The sequence below is a fragment of the Papio anubis genome, chromosome 14 (genome assembly GCF_008728515.1).
Source record: "Papio anubis isolate 15944 chromosome 14, Panubis1.0, whole genome shotgun sequence".
NCBI lineage: Eukaryota > Metazoa > Chordata > Mammalia > Primates > Cercopithecidae > Papio > Papio anubis.
Genome location: NC_044989.1, coordinates 100,807,982 through 100,827,387, shown reverse-complemented (window position 1 = coordinate 100,827,387; position 19,406 = coordinate 100,807,982). Strand labels below are relative to the sequence as shown.

At 45.0% G+C, this 19,406-nt stretch overlaps 1 protein-coding gene across 4 annotated transcripts in view; it reads left to right on the top strand.

Annotated features, from left to right (window-relative positions):
• The first annotated feature begins 4,206 nt into the window (after positions 1-4,206).
• IL1R2 (interleukin 1 receptor type 2) overlaps positions 4,207-19,406 on the top strand; it is a 28,327-nt gene continuing 13,127 nt past the window's right edge. The window contains exons 1-3 of one of the 4 annotated variants that reach the window (XM_003909056.5): positions 4,207-4,364; positions 12,742-12,871; positions 14,126-14,390. In XM_003909056.5, coding sequence (XP_003909105.2) covers positions 14,287-14,390 — 104 coding nt within the window. In that variant the 5' untranslated portion in view covers positions 4,207-4,364; positions 12,742-12,871; positions 14,126-14,286. Of the gene's footprint in view, positions 4,365-8,809; positions 12,872-14,122; positions 14,391-19,406 lie in introns of those variants that run through there. The other 3 variants (XM_031655425.1, XM_031655424.1, XM_031655422.1) reach the window with 3 other exon arrangements.

Here is a 19,406-nt window from a genome sequence, read left to right as displayed (position 1 = left end):
AGGGGCCTTGTGAATATCGGCTGATTCTGATTCTCTTGGTCTGAATTTTTCACAAATGGTATTTGGTGCTGCGGTCCATGGACCACACTTTTTGAGAGTAGAAAGGATTCAGAAAAGTCGAGGAAAGAGATCTTCTTATTGAGGGGGCAAGGAAGAAGTTAAAGTTTGGAGTGGATCTAAATTTTCTAGAGCTAATATTCGTCAGAATGTTTTTCTTGAATGTCTGTGAAGGCAAATTCTAAGATGACTCTGGCTGATCCATGCTTACTTGTATAATTCCCTCCTTGTGGGATGTGCCAGTAAGATGGAACATAAGCTACGATAGTTAAAGTTACTTTATGTGGCAAGGGGTGGAAGGAATTCTGTGGGAAGTAATTTAGGTTCTACTCGATCAGTGGACTTGAAGTTAATAAAAAGATCACATGTGCTGGGTGGAGCAGACATAATCAGGTGAGCTATTTAAAAGATCAGGAGGTCAGGGTCAAGTGAAGTGGTCAGAACTCGAAGCAGCAGCAGATGTTCTTGCCGTTGGCCTCGAAGAAACAAACTGCACTGGTGCAGAGAGGGCCTCAGGAGCAGGAAGCATGGGTGGCATCCGGGGGCGAGGGAGTGGCCTCATCAGGGGAGAAAGTGGGGGCCCAGTCCTGCAGGAGTCATAACAGCCCTCTGAGGCTCAGAACGAGGAACCCGTGCTCCAGGAAGGAGGCACGGCCAAGGGAACCTTGATTTCAGGCTGGTGGGACCCTGAGCACGGTATCTGACCTACAGCAATGTGACTACAGTCGGTTGTTTAAGTGGCTGAGTCTGTGCTGGTGTGTTCACGACAATAGAAAATGAATGAGTCCTGATCCTTCACTTTGATGGTGCCTGACCACCAAGGTGTACTGTGGCAATGACTTCAGTAGCTTCACACAACAGTGATTTCTTGCTGCGTGCTACAGCATCGTCATGGGTTAACTGCATGGGACTGTGGCTGACTCATTAGAGCCACTTTCGGGGACAGGTCTTTGTCAAAACAGAATTTCACGGAGACCAGTAGTGGGATCCCATTGTTTTTGATGCAAGTGCTGAGGGTGGAGATTATTCCTATTTATCAGGAAGCAGAAGCAGGCATAGCAGGAGCAAGTGAGTGGATCGATGGATGGAGTTGGACCCGACCTGCTGCCCGGATGGCTTGACTGTGCCGTGCTGGCAGCATGGATGCACAAGGCTCAGAGTGCACCATGCATGAGAGAGGCTGACATGGAGCACCAGCTGTGAAATGCACGGAGCCTGGAGATGGTATTTTCCCCAGTCCTTGTGCCCTGCCCGACTTGAGGTGAATATTAGAGTGAACATGAGTGTACCCACCAAGTAAGACTACCCAGTTAGCTCGGTTGGGGTGGGAGGGGTGGGGCCTTGGGATTTGGCTCACCAAGCTTCACCCAGGCTGCTCTCACCACCAGGAGGCAGAGCTGGTCGGGCATCTGACAGCTAGGAGGAGCGGAGGGCTAAGAATACAAATGGGTACTTGCTCACAGCCCAGGACAAATCAAAGGTTTCCCTCTTGAGGGCTTTTAGGGTCTGGCTGAGGAAACCCGGCAAGTCCTGGGGCTATCCTGCGAGTTGAAGATCAGGTTTCTTGTGGTAGGGTGGCAGATTTTCCCCACTTGCCAGTAGAGATAAGAATTCCTTGGTGTTTTCAGTCTTTTTTTTTTTTTTTTGGCAAGAGTGGCTGACTTCTTGTCACTCAGGACACCCTGAACCTGGGGCTTAGGACAGTTACGCCCTTGAATTTGCCCCCCTCAGGCAGAGGGACAAAGGAGGACACATTTTTCAGAGGTAGAAGATGGTCTTTTCAAAACATACAAAGAAAATCCCATCTGTTTTGACATCTGTAACAACTTTGGAAGAAAATATTTCTAATATATACATATATAAAAGAATATATATATATAGTGGTAGTATATATATGTCGCGTGTATATATATAGATTTTTATATATATATTATAATCCAGTATATATATAATGTATACTCAGACCATATATATATATAAAATATATGTAAAAATATATACTGCTATAATATAATACTCACTACAAATAGGCTCTAAAGAAGTACTTTCTGGCTTTGCCAGTGGGAATCTCATTTTGACTCTGAAGGCCCTTTCCATTAGAGACGGGAATTAGGCCTGCTATACATGCATTGTTGTCTGAGTTGGTCAAATCTACCTCTCTTGCATTCATTTAAGTTTCTTTTGGGTGAGCGTTCCTCTTCCAGTTTCTCACCAGCACCTTCCTCTAGCTAGGAAAGCCTAGAGAAGAGGGACATTGTGTCCCCAAGAATTAGTGGGCAGCTGATCCACATGTGCTACACAGACTCCAGGGTCTGCACTGGCTGTGGAGATGTCCCTGGACCTTCCTGGTCACAAGGCATCCTGTGGAATCTACTGCTGGCATCTGTGACTGGGAGAGAGCCACAGGGTCTAGTGCCTCGGTCATCAGAGCCAGTGCTCTATCCAAGGTTGCCCCACTGTACTCTCACTGAAATCCACAGGTTCTCATCTTGAGAGAGAGCTCAGCTGTGGCTTGGAGCTGATAAGTGATACTTAAAATCAATGTTTAGCAACCAGCAGGGCATGAGTACCAGCCCATCAGAAAAGATGCTACAGCACCTGTTGCTGCACCTGAATAGCTCAGAGGGCACCAGGAAAGCCAGGTAGCAGAGGTGAAGCTCAGGCTCTTGAGAGTGGTTATCTACCAAAGAGGTAGGGCAGTCTTCCCCACTTGTCCTCACTGCTTCTTACTGACTACAAGATACCCTGAAGCCATGGCTATAGGTATTCTTGTCTTTCATCCAGCAGCCCCATCTCAGCAGCCCAGATCTCAGTTCACCTTCCATTTCTCTCCTGGGGTGCAGGGAAGGTCTGAATCTCCATCAGTGAAGCACCCCTTTACCTAACAGCCACCATTTCCATTCTTCTTTAAGCGTCCTTACTTCCACAAGGTAGGATTCTTCCAGAGGCGCAGCCAACTTGGAAGCAGAGCAAACATTCCTCTGGTCAGCCTCCCTCTCTCTCTTTTTACCTTTTGTCCCTTTGCCCTCCAGGTTTCAGACTGGGGAATAAGAAGCAGGACTGCCTGCCTGATTCCTCTTGGCCACCTTCCCTCCTTTTGTCCAGGAGGCCCAAAGGGTCTTTTTCTTCTGCAGTACTTCTACAGGAAGGAACTTCCCCCTGTATCATATTCACTTCTTTCCCTCCCCTTCTGGGAAGCCTTTTGCTCTCTCCCTTTCCTGGGGCGTGAGTGGCAGAAGAATCCAGAGTAGCAAGGAGGAAAACACATTTGGGAGGTAATTGCAATGGCCACCTTCATTGCGTCTGTATGTTGCCGCGTGCTGTCCACATCCTAGAGAAAGAGGGGTTTTTGAACAAATTTAAACTGTCCTTTGTGATTCCAAAGGAAATCATTAGGAGCATCAATTATTTTTTGCTTTAACATCCTGATATACTCAGTAAAGGGCACAGTAACATGGAAGGGACTGCTGGTGTCTCTTAAAATCCCGAAATGGCTGTGTGTGCTTTGGTTCTGCATCTGCCTTAATGGTTTCCTGTCTCCTCTGTTATTGGGCAGTCATGGCTGCTTACTTTTCTCCAGTGTGTGTTTCTTCTCCCAGCCTTCTCCCTCTTTCCAATTTGCCATCTAGGTCTGGCACGGCTGAGGCATTTCTGTTCACCTGTTGCTGCGTGGAAAAAGCGATCCCAAAACTTAGTGACTTAAAAATGACAAGTGTTTGATGAGAGAACTCCAAGTTTCTGTATGTCCGCAGATTTGAGGGTCCAACTAGAAGTGATTCTTCTGCTCCCATGTGGCCGATTGAGTTCAAACAGTGGTGCTCAGCTGAGTGAATGGACTCCTCACGGAGGTCCGCATGGTTTCACTCCACTGGCTGGTGCCGGGGGTTCCTGGGAGGCTGGGGCTGGGATTTGTCAGCCAATACCCTACATGTGGCCTCCTAACCAGGTGGTCTCAGGGGAGTTGGACTGTCTTCCTTGGTGGCCCGGCTTTCCAGGCCAGGCAGAGCAAGCAGCCCATGGAAACCAGGGCTGGAAGCTGCATGGATTTTTGTGATCCTCCAGAGTTCCACACAGCACCACTTCTGTGGCACTGTAGTGGTTACCGGGTGCAGCCCACATTCAGGGAGGTGGTAGACTCCACCTCTTGGTGGCAGGGGTAACACGGTCACATTCTAGAAGACCATGTGGGATGGGAGATATTGTTGCTGTGGTCACCTCTGGAAAGGTACAATCTGCTGCTCATAAAAACTAATACACATACAAATCAACAGAGGAAGCTTCTGAAGGAAGACTTCAAAGCTGCTTCTGTGAGTAGAATATGCTACATGCCTTTGTGCCCCGGGATCTGATTGGCCTCAATGCTTTCCCCTCTCAGGTCTTCCTGTCCTTGTTCTTCTGTCTTTGTTGTATTTTAGATGGGGCAGCTTTTCTGGATGACTGATTACTCAAATATTTTAAGTGTTCCCACCTCAGATTATAAGACTAAGAAAGCAAAATTTGTTTTAAGGGTGCATGTCTGTTCACAACCAAGCTGCTCTAATGCCGGGTGTGGTTATACAGTGCTTTACCCAGCAGGTAGCCCAGTAGAGGCTGGGAGGCCCAGTTCCCAGGAGACCTCAGAAGCCCGAGGTTGCGGCACTTGCGTTGGTAGCCAGGGGTCTTGACAAGAGGAGTTGACTGGGTTCAGTGGTTGTCTACTATGGCTTCGATGCTTTAGAAACTAAAGCTGTATCTAGGACTGAGAGGCCTAAGCTCAAATCCAAATTGACTTACAGTTTCGGGGTTTTGGGCCTGCAAGTGACCTAGGAGGTCTCACTAGCCCTAACTTTGTATTTCAGGAATTGGAAAACTGCTTATTTGAAGATTGGTAAAATGACTCTGTGGATTTGCCTAAGATCACATAGCATTAGTTAATGGTAGGGTGAGACAGGAACTAGTTCAACCTCCAGTTGCATATACTGTCACTAAGATAAAACCTTAGAATTCCTGGCGTGAGGATGTATATGTGTGTATGCATGTGTGCATTACTTAGAATTGTGTGTGGCATACTCTGTTAAGCGCACATTTTATATTATTATTTATAAATTAAATCATAGAACACTTACATGTTTTATAATATGGATCTATGCATTGGGCTTATGGATTCCATTAGGTAGAGTGCACACATTTCTAATTATAGTAGCTGGTGTTAGCTAAGTTACCAACTCTGATAGGACGAGTTCTCAGGCTGGGTTGTGGAATGGTCCCTTAGCAGGGTTTGGCAGAATGCAGATGGTGGAAGTCTTTGATTTCTCATCACATCTGCCACCCGTGTCTTTGAGCAAGCTCCTTACCTCCCTAAGTACCTGGCTCTGCTTCTGTAAAATACTGTGAGGAGCCACTGCTGGATTGAGCCTTTCTTCTTACCCCAGCATTGCTGAGCTCGTTACATATGTTAGTGAGCATCTAATTCTCCTGTAGTGAACACCCAGGGTGTGCCCATTCCTGAGATGAGGGGGCTGGAGCCTCCACACACAGGTAATGTAAGCTGCCACCACCCACTGCTGCTGGCAGGGAAGGCAGGCAGTATTCCCGCCCCTATGTCCAGGTACACTGTGCTCTGTCACATACTTCCCTGACTCTCCAAGGTTATTGGAATGTGTGGACAGACTTCTCAAAACCTCCCCAAAGGAAGTGTAGACTATGACTAATAAATGAAGTTTAGAAGGAGGCAAATTTGGGATCCCAAAATGACAAGACTTTTCTAATTGTGGATACCTTTAAGACTGGCAGTGTGCATCTTGTGATGAGGTAAGCTTGTCTTCTCTAGGAGCTGGGTTTCAAGGAGCTGTTTGGGTGGGCAGATAGATTTAATGGCTTCTGGGAGCCCTCTAGCTCAGGTGGTGATGCTTTACAGAGCAGAGGAGAATGGTGTCAAAACCAAGGATTGTAGACTCAGGTTTTACATCATCCTACTTTGTCATTCCCTTAGCTCTGTGGCCTTGGGCCAAGTGACTTAGTACCCAAGTCTAGCTTCCATTGCTCCGTGTTTATAATGGGGATGCTGGGCTCTACAGGACCACTCGAGGTTTGTCCTCTGGAGTTGTACCAGGCAGTGCATTCCTCTTACACAAGCTTACCAGGCTGGGGGAAGAATTTAGAAGCCTGTGGGTTTGCCCTCTGCAGATACTTGGGGGCCTCACAGGTGGGAGCTTCCTCCTCAGTCATTTGGAGGAGGATTAGTGACTAATGCCAGGCTACAGGAGTGGTCTTGCTGGGTGTCAGCCTGCATGAGGTCTAATGCAGGAGGCAGGTGAAGCAGGAGTGTTGGTTGATCCCAGCCTGCTGGGGGCTTGGAATGACCCAGGCTCACGGGGAATGGAATGTTGATAGGATCTGAATGGCGAAAACATGAGTTGGGTTGGTTGACTAGACGACCAACTTGTCCCAAGAACCACTGATTAAAGAGATACTTCAGTGGTGGTTTTAACAAAAAGGATGTTTGCTGGCAGACAGTATAAGGAGCAGTGCCTATGCCTCGGTGGAACCATTTGTATCAGTTTCTGCCAATTTGCTCCTCTGAGATTCAGCCCAGTGTGGCTCAATGCCTATTCTGCCAAAGATGGGTCTCCCCACAGTGTGGCCTCCGAGGCAATCTGTCTCCTGAGCCCCACCAGGGACGGGAGATTAGTGTCAGGACATCAGCAGCTGTCATTCTGACACAGCTATGCAGACCAGGAACAGTCTCAGCCGGCTGCTGGAGGCTGATTCCTTGTCTAGCTTTTTCCTTCCTATAGAACCAAAATGGTTTCTGGACCCAGCTCATCTAGGTTTTCGTTTTGAGCCAGCACATTTTTTGTCAGCTGCCTGAAACCTGGTCACGTATTTCTCTGTATCTGAGTCTAGAAAGTCTTCCCTCTTAAAATTCTGTGATTTCCTAGGACTTAGTTAAAATACATTTTATATTGTTTCACCTTTGAATTTATAAAAATTTTAGGTTTAATTTTGATGTAAACATTTATTTCCTCATGGGTTTTGAAGAATTTATACGACATTCATAAAACATGTTTGGGCTCTTAAAGATTCATTTTGCACACTGGGGTGACTCCAGTGATAGGTGTAAGGCCTGATAGCTATGTGACTTCATTAACATTCAGCACCTGCCACCGTCATTTTGTTCTTTGAATGAGCTGTGCCACCTGACTCAGAGATGAGACAGTTGCCTGAAAACTTCTGGGAACAAGGTAATGATAAAATATAGAGAAAGTTTAATGCTTCTAGGTGAATTCAGTCGAATATGTCCAAATATATTATCAATAAAGTGTCTCCTTCTACATCCCTGAAAGAGATTCTTTCTGGATCTATCATTTACTTATACCTTCTCAATCTGTTAAAATATATTCCTGCACGTATTCTGGAAATTATTTGGGAATTGAAGTTTGATGATGTCTGCTTTCAGGTGTTCAGGAGAAAATATGTATCTATGTCTGTGTCTGTGTCTGTGTCTATGTCTGTGTCAGTGTCTGTGTCATGTCTGTGTCTGTGTCTGTGTCTGTGTCTGTGTCTGTGTCTGTGTCTGTGTGTCTGTGTCTGTGTCGTGTCTATGTCTGTCCCGTGTCTGTGTCTGTGTCTGTGGCTGTGGCTGTGGCTGTGGCTGTGTCTGTGGCTGTGGCTGTGGCTGTGTCTGTGTCTCTATCTGTGTCCGTGTCTGTGTCGTATGTGTCCCGTGTCTGGCTGTGGCTGTGGCTGTGGCTGTGTCTGGGTCTGTGTCTCTATCTGTGTCTGTGCTGTGGCTGTGTGGGTCTAGGTCTAGGTCTGTGTCTGTGTCTATGTCTGTGTCTATGTCTATGTCTATGTCTATGTCTATGTCTATGTCCATGTCCATGTCTAGGTCTATGTCTATGTCTATGTCTATGTCCATGTCTAGGTCTAGGTCTAGGTCTATGTCTATGTCTATGTCCATGTCTGAGAGTCTAGGTCTAGGTCTATGTCTATGTCTATGTCCATGTCTAGGTCTAGGTCTAGGTCTATGTCTATGTCTATGTCTCGGTCTGTATGTCACCGGTCTGTGTCTGGGTCTGGGTCTGGATCTGGGTCTAGAGTCACGTCTGCGTCTCGCGTCTATGTCTATGTCTACGTCTAGGTCTCAGTGATCTGTGTTTGTGTCTGTGTATGGGTCTAGGTCTGCGTCTATGTCTATGTATGTCTATGTCTATGTCTATGTCTATAATACAAGTCTATGTGCCTGTGTGTATATAGGGAGAGAAAAAAGAGGAGAGAGAATAAGAATAAAGCGAATGCAGCAAAATGTTAGCAACGGCGAATCTAGTGAAATATATACTTGCATTTGTCATAGTATGCTTTCAACTTTTCAGTCTTTTTGTAATTTTTAAAAATTAAATGAAAAGGTGGAGTAAACACGTACATCCTTTTAGGCTCTATGTACTGTCTATGACCGGAAGCTGCAGACAGCTGGGAATCAAAGGCAGGTAACGGTTACCTGGGCCTTAGTGCGTGCTGTACCACCTGTCCAACTCAGGGCTGTGCCATCAGCTCTTTCTACCTTCCAGCATTCTTTTACCTTCCTTTCACACTTCACACATTTTTGTCTCTTTCTTATGCGTGGTCCTGCTTTTCATCATACGCCTCTGTTTTCTCACGTTGAATGTGGTGAAACATGGTTATTTGACCAAAAAAAAAAAAAAAAAAAAAAAAAGATAGAATTCTAACTCAAATACTTGGAAGGAGTTGCCCTTGAAATTTCTTTCTTCCAGTAAGAAGGTCAACTCAGATTCCAGCAGAAATGTAAGTTGTCTGTGATTTAAAAACTCATTTAAAGAAAGTAGGCTAGGAGAATAGTGTTTTGCTGCAAACTTCTGCAAAAATAATTTGTTTTCCCCTCTGGGACTGCCAAAAATTTACTGTTTCCCACACTATAGCAATTTTGGTTCCAACTTTTTACTGAGGTTTTGATTATTGAAAACTGTCACTACTATGTGTTTGTGGTTTACTTTTCTGAAGCCACTTCCTGAAGAAGTCACAGTAAAGCAGCTCTTTTGCCCGAGTCCAGGGAGAGAAACAAAGACAATTTCCTTGGCTAGAGATCTGGGTAGGGGTGGATGGGGCTGGCAGTTACTGGAGGAGGACAGCATTTTAGGATTCATTCCATTGGAACAGGGTCCTTGTTGAAATACTTCTTCTCACCCACCAGCCATATGATTTGAAGAAGAGAGTTAACTTGAAACTCACTTTACCTATAGAAAGGAGAGACTTGATTAGATTTCTCAAAGACTCTTCAGCTCCATAGCTCTGTGAAGTGTTGGCTACTGACTGATCCTGAATGGCAGAGCCTGACTTTCTGGTGTCAAAGTAATTTTAAACATGGTTACAAACCTTCCCATAATTACCATAAGCCTGAACCTGAGAGAAGGTGAGCATAGAGGGGTACTTTCGTCCGAGGGGAGGCTACACGTCAGCTCCTGACTTTGAGTCAAAGTGACTTTTAGAGTCAACCAGCAGAAACTGTTTACTTGAAATAGTTGAGTATCAGAAAGAAGACTGTGAGAACACAATGCCTAACAGTACCTGGCAGGGCTCCTTCCCCTGGGATCTTTTCATAAACTCTGGAAAAGCAATATATTGGGAATAGGCTCGGCTGTGCGTGACAGAAAGCCTGGACACATAAAAAAGGTAGTCCAGGGTGGTGGGCGGCTTCATGAAGCCACTAAGGACTCAGGTTTTTCTCTTACTGCCCTATTGCATTCAGTGAGTGGTCTGTACCTTGTAGTTCACGATGGCAACCACAATCCAGCCACCACATCCACACTGAGCAGGAGGAAGGAAGATTAGTGGAGACCTCCTGGGGGGATCACATGACACTTCCACTCACATCTCATTGACCCACATTTTGTCACATGGTCACTCCATGTTGCAAGGGATGATGGGAAATGTCTTTGTGTCTAGAGGGCCATGTGCCCAGGTAAGATTTGGGGGTTCTATTATTGGGGACGCAGGGATGACAGATATTGGGAGAAGAAACTAGCAACATCTGTCATAGAAGGTACATTTTCAAAGAGCAAGGGCTTTGGAATCACCAGTGCTGGGGTTAAATTTCAACGTCTGCTTACTAGCTGTAAGATCTGGGCCAGGCCTCTTAACCTCTTTGAACTCTTATAATACATCCTCTGTAAAATCGGCATGATACTCACTTTGTGGGGATAAAATGCAAGAACGAATGTTCAATATTTGGTACAATAGCTGTTGCTATTACACTAGTCCCTACAACACCAGCTTTGACTTCATTTACTTATCCCGATACGTGGTATTGGTTAGCTACAGTGTATTTAATTCCTACTTCTTTCATGTCCTTACTGGAGCACTAGTGAGTCTGGCTTGGACCAGTATAATTGGGGATGTGAGAAGTTAATGCATGTCCAAGGAGGACACAGCAGCTTGGTGGATGTTTATGTGACCTTCATCTGGCAAATCTGACAGTGTGGTTAGGGGTAAAGTCACAGGAACTATTTGTGCTTCAGAAACTCGTGAAGAATAGTATTGTGTGGAAACAGAGAGTTTAAGGGAGAAAGCTCCAGGCCAGATACACAGCTAAGGGGAATATCTCAGGTTACCAGAACGGGGAGCTCAGACTGTAACTCTGAGTCTTTGGACTTAGGATTCCCCACTCATGAGGGAGGGTTTCTGGAGTGCGAGGGTCGGTTCCTCAATGCCACCCTGGGTTTACTGCAAGTCATTCCCAGAGATATCTGTGTCAGGAGCAGGGAACAACCCAAGGAAAATGTGGCTGGGAATTTTTCCCCTGGATTCGTTCACAACTCCTGCCGTGGGAGGACTTTCAGTCATAAACATTCCCCGGTATGTTCTGGTGTGTGGGCCATCAGTTCTGTGAGCAAGACCAGGGCTCTGCCCCAAGGTTGTCACCATCCTTGCGGAGCCAGAAGAGTCAAGCATGGCAGCTGGCACGACCGCTCCCACTTCCCGCCCTGCTGATGACCGGGTGGGGCGTTGACTTGCTGTGGCGAATGGAATGTGGGCCGACAGGAGTGAGCTAGTTCCCAGTGTGGCCTGGTGTGTGCTTTTGGCTGCATTGTTTCCATTTTTGCCATCCCCAAAGATCATCTCCCAGGAAGCTTACTGGTCCAAGGAGGATGAGACACCCACAGAGCAGACTTGGACCCCATCTGCAGCTCAGAGCCAGGCCTAACCCAGCCTAATTCAGGTTAACCAACTGCCATCTTTCCCACAGACTCGTGAGCAAGAGTGAATGACCATTGTTTCACACCATTCAGTTCTGGGGTCGTTGATTTGTTAAGCAGCGTCGTTGTGGCCGTGGTTAGCAGACACAGAGGATACTTGTGTTAGTGTGAGAAGGTCCTCAGAGAGACAAGGAGGGCATCTGACACTCCAGTCTTTGGGGGGACTGGGGGAGGAGTGCTTCATAAACTCATATAAGCTATTTCTGTGTTGGATTTCATGTTGCTTTTCTCCCTGGGATGCTGTAGACCAGGGTGTTAGCAGGACATCGAATCCCTCGCACAAGTCAGAATTGTATGTAAAATAAGAGTTAATCCATAGGGGATATAGGGAAAATTCTCTGACAAGTGATATACGAGGACCCTTGGGCTTCCAGTGATCCATTCACTCACTCACTCATTCATTCAAAAAATGGGAGTTAGGGATATAACTGTGAATAAGATAAAGCAGGGTTCCATCAACCAAAAAGTATCGAACAGTCTTAATAATTTAGAAGCTTATTTTGCCAAGGTTAAGGACAATCCCCAGGAGAAAAAACATGGAATCACAGAAAAAACAGTCTGTGGTCTGTGCCTTTCTCCAAAGATGATTTGGAGGGCTTCAATATGTAAAGGTTTTCCTCTATTGAAAAGCAGGCTGGAGGGGGAGAGAGGGAGGGTGTGGTCATTATTGAATCCACATGTTGCAAGGGAAAAGTAACAGGTAGGGAATAGTCAGTTATATTCCCCTTGTACTCAGTAAATCTGCTCTTTACGTGAGGTGAACATAGAGTGGCTACCTGTGGAGAGTTTTTAAAACCTTTTACCTGTAGCTGTCTGCTTAGGAACAGAAGGAAAGGCAGCTTCTTGTAGGACTCAGCTTTCAGCTTAAGTTTTTCCTTTTGGCAGAGTGAACTGGGTGTCCCAAGTCTTTATTTTCCTTTCACAGTCCTTCCATCCGTGGAGCCTGAATTCCGGAGAGGGGAGACAAGGCTAATGATGAATGCCGTAGAGAATGACAGGGAAGGAAAGGAAAACACTGAGTATTGGGATTAAACGTGGTGCAATTTTAGACAGGGAGGTGAGGGAGACCTCACCAAGAAAGTGAAGTCCGAGCAGAGAGGGCATGGGCACTGGCCTTAGCTGAGGAAACAGCATCTCTGGCCAAGGGGCAGGGATGGCTAAGGCAGGTCTCTGCAGAGACAACAGCTTAGGGGGTGGAGCCCCTCTGCCAAGCACGCCTCTAGGTGCTACAGGGATTTGAGTTTAGATATGTTCAGTGAATACAGCTGCAGATAAACAAATCCAAAAATTTTGAATTTTCTTCTTAAACAGAGTAGGCAAAAAGGTTCCTATCATCTGGTGAAGCCTCCAGACCCTGCTCCTACCCCATCTTCAAGGGATCCTCTCTGCAGGGTTCTTGTTTCCTGGTGACACCTCTTGTTTCCTCCCCTAGGCCACGTAGTACTGGGCCGCAGTCCTCCACTTCCTGTGTCCTCCGGAAGTTGTCAGGAGCCATGTTTCGCTTGTACGTGTTGGTAATGGGAGTTTCCGCCTTCACCCTTCAGACCTGCGGCTTCACACAGGTAAGAAGTAAAGCTCCTATCTAGATGCAAAAAGACTTGTCAGAACTGCGGCTTCCCTGGGGAAAGCTGTTATCTAGTGAAGTTTTTTGTCAGAAAGCAAAGTGTGGGCCGAGCTCGGTGGCTCCTGGCTGTAATCTTAGTCCTTGAGAGCCCTAGGCGGGTGGATTGCTTGAGCCCAGGAGTTTGAGACCAGTCTGGGTAACACAGAGAGACCCACGTCTCTACATTAAAAAAAAAAAAAAAAAATGCCGGGCGCGGTGGCTCACGCCTGTAATCCCAGCACTTTGGGAGGCCGAGGCAGGCAGATCACGAGGTCAGGAGATGGAGACCATCCTGGCTAACACGGTGAAACCTCGTCTCTACTAAAAAATACAAGAAAATTAGCCGGGCGTCCCAGCTTCTCGGGAGGCTGAGGCAGGAGAATGGCGTGAACCCGGGAAGCGGCGGAGCTTGCAGTGAGCGGAGATCGCGTCACCGCACTCCAGCCTGGGCGACAGGGCGAGACTCCATCTCAAAAAAAAAAAAAAAAAAAAAAAAAAAAAAATTACTAAATTGCTTGGGCGTGGTAGTGCGTGCCTGTAGTTCCGCCTACTCCGGAGGCTGAGGCGACAGGACTGCTTGAGCCAGGGAGGTTGAGGCTGCAGTGAGTGGAGACTGCATCACTCCACTCCAGCAGGGCAACAGAGTGAGCCCCTGTCTCAAAAAAAAAAAAAAAAAAAAAAAATTAGTGGAAAAGGAAAAATTAAAAAAAAAAAAAGAAAAAAGAAAAGAAAAGCACGGTGCGAATGTGCTTGTCAAAGAGCAAACTGAAGAAGTGAAGTGTTTGCCCTTAACAAAGTTGCCTTTGGAGTTTAACCACACAACACGCCAGAACTAAGCTTTTACCATCTGAAGTCAGCTCAGATCTACTTTTAATGATGAGAAGTCAGCAAGTGAAAAATGTGGCCATAGTTTTTAATCTTTAATTTTTTGTCACCATCGAAACCTGATTTAACTTTCTTGACAAACGTAAGTTGGAACGGATAGTAGCACTGAACTTGTTATTTGGAAATTTTGACAGCATAATAATGGGGTAGGGAGGGAGTTTGATAGTACCCCAGGGTGTAGGTCATTTTGTTAGGGACAAATGACATCTTCCTTTAATATGCTCCAGGTCTCCCTGCCAGAATCAGGATCTGTCCTGGGTCCAGGGAGGTTTTAGGATCTGAGCAAGTTTTGGACCCAAAGCCTGACCATGGGCTCTCTGTCCTTCAGGGGCTGCCAGAAGCTGCCGGTTTCGTGGGAGGCATTACAAGCGGGAGTTCAGGCTGGAAGGGGAGCCTGTGGCCCTGAGGTGCCCCCAGGTGCCCTACCGGTTGTGGGCCTCTGTCAGCCCCCACATCAACCTGACATGGCATAAAAATGACTCTGCTAGGATGGTCCCAGGAGAAGAAGAGACACGGATGTGGGCCCAGGACGGTGCTCTGTGGCTTCTGCCAGCATTGCAGGAGGACTCTGGCACCTACATCTGCACTACTAGGTAAGCCTCTCTGTGCAGTGCTGGGGAGGGGATCCTGGCAGGATGGAGGCTTGTGAGGGTCTTCAGTTATGATCTGGATCTCAGAATCCAGTATACAAAATACAAATCCAGTGAATCCACATTGCATCCCCCTTGCTGTTCCTGACATACCCCCACAACTCTACAGTCTCATTCTCTCTCCATTTAATCTTTTCTCAAATGCCACCTCTTTGGAGACAACGTCCCTAGCCATTTTAGCTGACCCTTCCCTCTGTCACTGTCTCCTTACCCTGCTGTAATTTCCTTGGGATAGAATTTTCCCATCTGACACATTTGTGTGTGTTACCGTATTTAATGTTCGTCTACCCCATTAGAATGCAAACTCTGCGAGGGCAGGGACTTGGTCTATGTTGTTCACTGTTGAAGCTTCATGGTAAGGAACCAAGAAATAGACATAGAATAGGATTTTACTCTGAATAGGATTTTAGAGCTGGGTGAGACCTTAGGATTAAATTAGTCCAACTGCTCGTTGTAAGGATGAGGGAACCAAGCTGGCTTGGAAAGTTTTCCAGGTGGTACGTGGTAGAGCTGACTCTGGAGCCCAAGTCTCCTGACCCTGGGTCCAGTCCTCCTCCCTCTTTGCCCTGTTGCTTTCTTCCCCTTTAACTGTAGAAAAATACACATAACAAAAAATTTATCATCTTAAACATTTTTTAGTGTACAGATCAGGGGACCATCACCACTATCCATCTCTAGGACTTTTTCATCCTCACAAACTGAAACTCTGAACCCATTAAACAATAACTCCCCTTTCCCTGTCTCTCTAGCCCCAGGCAACCACCATTCTACTCTCTGACTCTATGATTTTGACTACTCTAGGTGCCTCGTTTAAATCCTTTAAGTGGAATCAGTCTTTCTGTGACTGAATTATTTCACTTAGCATAATGTTTTCAAGGTTCGTTCATATTGTAGCATGAGTCAGAGTTTCCTTCCTTTGTGAGGTGGAATATTATTATTCCGTTTTATGTATGTACCACATTTTGTTATCTATTTATCCATCCAGGGACACTTGGCTTGCTTCCTCCTTTCAGCTATTGTGAATCCAACAAGAACATGGATGTGAAGATATCTGTTCGAATCTCTGCTTTCAGTTCTTCTGGGTATAGACCCCAAAGAGGAACTACTGGATCATCTGTTAATTCTATATTTAATTTTGAGGAACTACCATACTGTTTTCCACAGTGGCTGTACCATTTTTCATTCCCACTAACAGTGCCCAAACTCAATTTCTCTACGTACTCACCAACACATGTTATTTTCTGTTATTTTTGATAATAATCATCCTAATGGATGTGAAGGGGTCTCTCATTGTGGCTTTGATTTCCATCTTCCTAATGATTAGTGATGCTGAGCATCTTTTTATGTGCTTATTAACCATCTGTGCATCTTCTCTGGAGATGTCTACTCAAGTCCTTTGCCCACTTTAAAAACTGAATTTTGCTGTTGTTGTTGAGTTGTAGGAGTTCTTTACATTTCCTGGTTATTAACCCCTTGCCTTATCAGACATATATTTAGAAATATTTTCTCCTGTTGTCTAGGTTGCATGTTGACTCTGTTCATAGTGTCACTTGTTACACAAAAGGTTTTAATTTTGATCAAGTCCAGTTTATCTATTTTTTTCTTTTATTGCCTGTTCTTTTAGTGTTAAGAAATCATTGCCCAATCCAATGTCATGAAGATTTTCTCTTTTGTTTTCTTCTAAGCATTTTATAGTTTTAGCTCTTAAGGTTTTTTTTTGTTTGTTTGTTGGTTGTTGTTGTTTTTTTGAGACGGATTCTCGCTCTGTTGCCCAGGCTGGAGTGCAGTGGCGTGATCTCGGCTCACTGCAAGCTCTGTCTCCTGGGTTCACGCCGTTCTCCTGCCTCAGCCTCCCGCATAGCTGGGACTACAGGTGCCCACCACCACACCCGGCTAATTTTTTGTATTTTTAGTAGAGATGGAGTTTCACCGTGTTAGCCAGGATGGTCTCGATCTCCTGACCTCGTGATCCTCCCGCCTCGGCCTCCCAAAGTGCTGGGATTACAGGCGTGAGCCACCGCGCCTGGCCATGTTTTGTATTTTGATCCATTTTGAGTTAATTTTTGTATATGGTGTTAGGTAAGGGTCCAGCTTCATTGTTTTGCATGTGGATATCCAGTTTCTCCAATACTATTTGCTGAAAAGATTGTCCTTTCCCCATTGAATGGTCTTGACATGTCCTACTATTCTTGATGGATGAAGTTTTAGGCCTAGTGTTGGTGATCTTAAAAAGTTTCTTGGCTTCGTTCTTCTGAACTAAGACAACCCTCGGCTTGATTGGGAACTAGTGTTTCGGCCTCTCTCTTCAGCTGCTTGTTCTGTTCCTCCAAAGGCTCTGCTTGCTCCTTCTACCAGCTAGCTTCAGAGTCTCCAGATTTCATAAACTCATTTGACTTAAGAAGAACTGTACCCAGGAATATGTATATTTAGAAAAAGAACCAGAGAAGTGACGTTCTTAGCACAAAGGAATTACTGGTAAATGGAAAAAATTTCAGGTCACATCAGCCTCAGTCCTAGGCTGGGTGTGTGTGTGGCAGGGGATGTGGGCTGTGGGAGGAGATATGAGGTGGAGGGTGCCCTCTGTGTGTGTGTGTGTGTGCATGTGCGTGCATGTGTGAAATTGAGAATCTTTTCAAATCAAACCCAGCTTGACACTACCATCCATATGCTTAGCCCCAACTATAAGCAATTGAACCTTGCCAAAAAAACAGGCAAATCATCTCCTATTCTTATGCTAGGAAAATGTGGATGTCTGGTTTTACAATAGCTATAAATGCATGTTTCTTCTTTCTTTTTCACAGTAAAAATTCTAATTTTCTCTAATGAGCACTACTAGGAAAACTTCACAGTGTATTAAGAAAACATGAAACCTGAAGTCAGAAAGACAGATGGGAATCTTAGCTCTCTCACTTCCTATCTGGTGGGACCTTGGGCTTATCACTTGACTTTTATGGGTGTTAGTTTTCTCCCCTGTAAAGAAGTTTGTTGAGAAGGTTATGTGAGATCACAGCATGTGAAGGAGCTAGCGTGGGACGTGCCATGGAAGGTGGTCAATATATACATAAGAATTCCCTGTCCTTCCCAAAAGGCAATCCGCATGACTACTGAAAGTGAGACTGTGCAAAAATCAGGGAGATGTGAGCTGAGTCGTGTTTGTCCTAAAGTTTGTTTTTACGATCAATTTTTGTAGGAAAAAAAAGAGCAGAGATTGAGGGGTCAGGGGAAATCCCAGTGTGTGTCAAACTTTCTTTGCATCATGGGAAGGTTTACCTGGCTGACCTCTAATACTCTTTGTCAACTGTAAGATTGGGGTTCTAATCGAGAGAGAATCACCAACAGTTGCCATAATACTCTTTAGCATTGATAGTCATGAGGCAAGAGACTGCCCTGTTCCCATGATTGTTTAAGATCTTGTGATCTAGAACCCACATGGTGAGTCAGAGTAGGCAAGAATGCAAGCCATCAGAGAGGTCAGGATTTGAGCAGTAGCTGCCTGGGCCTCCTTGCTTGGTGTTCTGCAAATAAACACCTTACTTTGTATCACAGCAAAAAAAAAAAAAAAAAGAAAGGAAGGAAGGAAGAAAGGAAGGAAGGAAGAAAGAGAAGGAAAAGAAAAAGAAAGAGTAGGCAGACAAGGTTATGCTGCTGTAACAAACAGCTCCCAAATCTCAGTGGCTTAAAATAACAATGGCTTATTTAACAGGTCCACTGTGGGTTTGCACACACCAGGGACTCAGGCTGAAGGAGCAGTCATGTTCACTATTTCAAATGTTGTTGGTTGGTTGCTAGAGCAGAAGGAAGCCTGCTTTGGAGGGTCTCTCGTGGCCGTTACAACTTTCATGTAGAAGGGTCAAACATACAACTCGTGAGCTGGGAAGAGCCATATAACTGCACCTACCCATAGTGGGGATGAGGACATGTGGTACCCCATGTGCTCAGAATGGGGAGAACTGGGCCTATTTGGTGAGCAGCACTACTAATGACTGTCATGCCTTTGCCATGGGGGTGCCACACTACATGGGGAGTGCAAGTGGTGATCAAATTGCCCCCCACCCTTCTCTTTCTTTTGAGTTATTTTCATGAAGTTTTTGCTCAAGGGGAATTACCAGATCAATAATGTGAACAGCGTTGTGACTTTCAATATGTCTACTAAGCTTGGTTTCTGAAGATAGTGCTTTGATTTATGGGTTTTCCCAGAGCCTTGCTGGGCTTCCCATTTTGGTTTGACCTCTTTGTGGCTGTACAACCCCCTTAATTTCTGTACACCTAACTTTTTTCGTATAAAAATGATATAATAGTAATTCCTACTTCATGGGGGCTGGACTATAAATGAAATAACATGTGCAAAGTTCACAGCACAGGGCCTGGCCTGCATCTACTCCCTGTTGGCTACCTGCTGTGTGACTGTTATTCAAGTAAGCCCTGGTCTTTAGATTTGTCCTCAGTTGCCTTTATTCAACATGCAGTGAGATTACGCATTTTTCAAGGTGAGAGTTAACATTCTGTATTTCTTTATGCATAAAATATAATATTTGTTCATCTATTTTCCTTTTTTAAGCTAAATATAATATACATATTGGCCTCATATATTTAAATTAATTCTTTTTACTTTCAAGTGGTAAGCTTTTAACACATTTCTTTCACTTTTTTTTTTTTTTTTTTTTTACATTTTGTTACTTGTTTGGATATGGATGGTTTAGATTTTGCTGTGCAACTAATTTTTACCCCTATATGTAAGACATTCTCATTTTCTATGTCAAAGTCTCATGTGTCTTAGGTAGCCAGAAATTTAGCTGAGATAATTATATTTTTATATTTTTCTACTTAAAAAGTAGCTTTAATTACTGTTTTCTGTCCTCTATCCATTTTCCCCAAGTTTCCAGAAAGGTTTTTCCTCTCCCCATTTTCCAGCTCTAAGGTCTTGATAGAATTATGGCATTGAAATAATGATTAGGCTAG